The following is a 3,870-nucleotide window of genomic DNA, read 5'->3' on the forward strand; positions in this document are numbered from 1 at the left end:
TTTTTATCCTGGGTCACAACCAACAAATAAGGACCTCTTGTGTCTCATTGACAAAAGTATCCCCTGTACCTAAAGCTCTGATCTAATGATCCGATTCATAACCCCTCGAAACATCAAAGCTGAACCTCAAATCCTCAGATATTTGTCTGAAAAAGTGTTTTTCAAATGCGCTGTTTTCTGGTCATCTGCCACCTCCATGTGTAGTGACCCCAAATCCTGCTTCCTGGATGAGCTCACCATTTCTCAGAAAGCCTACATCATTCAGGAGACATACTGAAACATTGAACTGGAGACAGAGTGAGCGCGCGCGCACACACACACACACACACACACATGGTCTAGTACAGTTATTTGTGTGGGGACACTGCACTGAGTCTCATTAATTTTTACAGCCTAACTCTGAACTTGTACCCTTAACCTAAATTCACTTAACATGTTAGTCCTAAACCAAACCTCTGATCCATATCATCCAATGGGGACCAAGCTTTTATCCCATAAGGAACAGTGGGTCCTCACTAGACTGTGTGCACCAGGAAAATGGTCAAAAATCATCCCCACCAGGTAGCAAAAACATGTACAACCCCAGTACATACTGTACCTAACACTAAATCTATAACCATCACTCAATTCACACCTTAAGTCCTAAACCCAACCTTTAACCCAAAAATGGCATTTGAACTCATGGGCTTTTGGACAAAAGGTCCTTACAAGGTAATAAATGCTAGAACAGACATAAAGAGACAGACAGGCAGGTTCCTGCTTCGGAAGTCACAAAATTTCTTCATCTACTTAGCATGTGTGTAATGTCAGACTTGTTGCATTTATTTTCCTGACTGATGTCATTGTGGTTCCTGAGACTTCATGCGACACTCAAATCATTGTGCGATTGTTTAACCTGCTTGATGAATAATATAACTTCTTGTTTTTTTCTTAATTTTGTGCCATAAAATGATCACAAGGCTGATTAAATTTTAATCAGTTACGGTCTATAAATCATTTATCCCACTGCATTACTGTCTATCAACAGCTGTCCCTGATGGTGAAGATRATCCCCAGCCCTGACTGGTTTGTTGGTGTGGATAGTCTGAATCTCTGTGAGGGGAACCACTGGAAACAGGAAGTGACCGTCGACCTCCAGCCTTATGATGCAGGGACAGACAGTGGATTCACTTTCTCCTCTCCAAACTTCCCCWCCAGCCCCCAAGAAAACATCACACAGGTCTGATCTGCATCATCTGTTCARATCTCCCCTTAGTTGTTGTTGCTGTAATTCTGCATCCTATTCCTAGAATAAGTTGCATGTGAAGGGGACATCATTCTTAGCTGTCTCCATTTAAATGATTGCCTGGCAGCCCTCGTGTCTGACCTAAAATGATTCGAGTCTGACGGCACCCCCCTTATGTAACAGACAATCTATCCTTTTCCAGCATGTGTTTTAGKGCTATTGTGGATTTGACGTTCTACTGAGAATTTGTTGGCTTTTTGTAACAAAACGTTCTTCTCTGACTTGCACAGATCACGTCTCAGATGCCAAACCACCCAGCCAACTCCTTCTACTACCCTCGGCTAAAGGAGCTTCCACCTATCGCCAGCATTAAACTCACCCAACAGCATCGACTCCCTGACCGCCAAAACGCTGTGTCTAATCARATTCTGCCCAACTTTATCGTTCCTCAGCGCTTCTCAGGTAAAACTTATTCTATAAGTGGCACCAAATGATACATATTTTTTACTACGTGAATAAAGTGACTAATCTCTGGAGTGGAGCAATGTGTTGACATTAAAGGAACTGCTGTTGGCTGGTTTTAATTCGATTGAARAGATTAAAACATCTCTGTTAGACTGAATGTCTCAACTACCTCAAGTGTGAGGTACCCCAAGGGTCCATTCTTGGTCCAATACTTTTGTGTATGCGCTCATTTAGTTTAGTTTAAAAATTTGATCCTATTGTTGTGCCACTTGTGAACAAGTTCATCTTTGGTTCAAAAGGAACGCTATAAACTTCTTAAAGGGTTTAAAAATCCTTCATAGCACTGAAATTTTTGAACTTGACGAGCATCTCTTTTCCACAGAAACACCTCTGGACTGTGAAGTCTCTCTCTGGTCATCTTGGGGTCTGTGTTTGGGTTCTTGCTCCAAAGGAGGCGTTCGCCATCGCACGCGCTACATCCTGTTGCGGCCAGCYAATGCTGGCAGCCCCTGTCCTGAGCTGGAGGAACAAGATGAATGTGCTCCCCACAGCTGTTTGAAGAAACGGCAGTAATCAACAGTGCAGAAGCTCAAACAATTTCTTGGGCGCRGAGACTTTCATGTTATTACTGCAGGACGGAGTAAAGGGTGCTGTGTTTTTTCTGTTTATTTGTGAAGTCTAGAACACACCCTGTGGGTGTTGCCTTTAAAATACACCTTACTGGGTGTATTTTAGAGGTAATAGGAGGAAACAGAAGTCTGCTGGTCGAACTGACTGACTCAAAAATAACAGCTCAATTCTTCATCGGTGCAATTTAGGTTTTTTTTTTTTTTTTACAATTGCTGGACAATTTTCTTGCCAAAAAAGTTTCAATATTTTGAACAATGCAAAGAATAACAAAATGCAATGGATTTAGAAATTATCCTAAAACTACAGGATTAGAAAAATAGTGCTTCCATCCTGACAGAATCTTTGACCTACAAGACTTAGACCTTCTTAGACAGATTTTCATCCTCTTATGTTAACTGACAGCACTGAAGCAGTTTTGGTCAAACCTTGAAAATAATATWACAATGTGTGTAAGTATGTGTTGTGAATGACTCTCAGCTACTACCACATCAGATCTTAGCTCAYTGTAAAATAAACTGGGTTTTGGTTTCCTTTGTGGCAGCCAACCTGAATCAGGCTGACTCCAAACTTTAACTGGTTTTCAGATGTACATCTTAGATTAGTTTCCCRAAGTTTTATTAAATTTTGTCCAGTGCTCACGAGATATTTTGCTAACAGACACACGCACGAACAATAAACGTGACATCTCCTGGTCATACAAGACAGCACGTTTTACAACTGGGTCAGGAGGTCTCAACATTTTTAACAGCAGATTTTTTTGTGTTGGGTACAAATTAAAATWAAAAAAAWGCTTTTAAATCTGGAACATCCAAACCCTGTTTCCCAAATTTTACCAAGTGTCGCTAAAAGATGTGTTGTGAAACCAGCTGCTGCTGGCATCAAAATAAAAAGGAAACATARTTATTTAAAATGTTCATATTTTTTTTAAATTTGACACGTTGTTGTTTGCATTTCAAGTGGAACCAGACACTCTTACATGAATGTGCACAGAAATGTGGAGGTAGTTGAACATGCTGCATACCGCTCCAGGCATGGAGGCATTCGTTTACAGAGATAACCTAAACATGTCTGGCATGTAAAACTCTTTCAAAATAACCGTAAGCCCCATGTCATAAATATCACCTGTCATGAAAATGGACTAATAGGCTGAGTTAAACCACAGAGCTTGTTCAAAAGAACATTGTACGAGATTCTTAAAAAAATTGCAAAAAATATGTTTTCTTTTATTACATTTTTGTACATAGCCTGTTGTATGATGGAGCTTGTATCTCTTCATTTTTTTCAAATAATAAAAAACATAAAATCTGTGTTGCATCATTGATAACGTATCTTTTTTTCACAACACAAAAACTACAACTCTTTCAGTTCTACAGATAGACATAAAATAATAACAGGTCATATAAAAAACACAGGTAATTTCTGTACCAGGTTATAAAGTTATATTAGTACTGGCACTTCTAATAATATATTTAAAAACTAAGTGAAAAATAAACAGCTATAAATATCACAATAGAATCACAATGTTTTCCCCAGGTTTAAACTTGCAATAC

General features: G+C 39.3%; 1 protein-coding gene across 1 annotated transcript in view; it reads left to right on the forward strand.

Moving 5' to 3' along the window:
* The window catches only part of spon2a (spondin 2a, extracellular matrix protein), a 23,600-nt gene extending 19,973 nt beyond the window's left edge, over positions 1-3,627 (forward strand). Inside the window, exons 4-6 of the mRNA XM_014008625.1 lie at positions 1,028-1,219; positions 1,516-1,687; positions 2,073-3,627. Coding sequence (XP_013864079.1) covers positions 1,028-1,219; positions 1,516-1,687; positions 2,073-2,263 — 555 coding nt within the window. The 3' untranslated portion in view covers positions 2,264-3,627. The remainder of the gene's footprint in view (positions 1-1,027; positions 1,220-1,515; positions 1,688-2,072) is intronic.
* The last annotated feature ends 243 nt before the right edge of the window (positions 3,628-3,870 follow it).

This window comes from Austrofundulus limnaeus, unplaced genomic scaffold, assembly GCF_001266775.1.
Source record: "Austrofundulus limnaeus strain Quisiro unplaced genomic scaffold, Austrofundulus_limnaeus-1.0 Scaffold1, whole genome shotgun sequence".
Classification (NCBI taxonomy): Eukaryota; Metazoa; Chordata; class Actinopteri; order Cyprinodontiformes; family Rivulidae; genus Austrofundulus; species Austrofundulus limnaeus.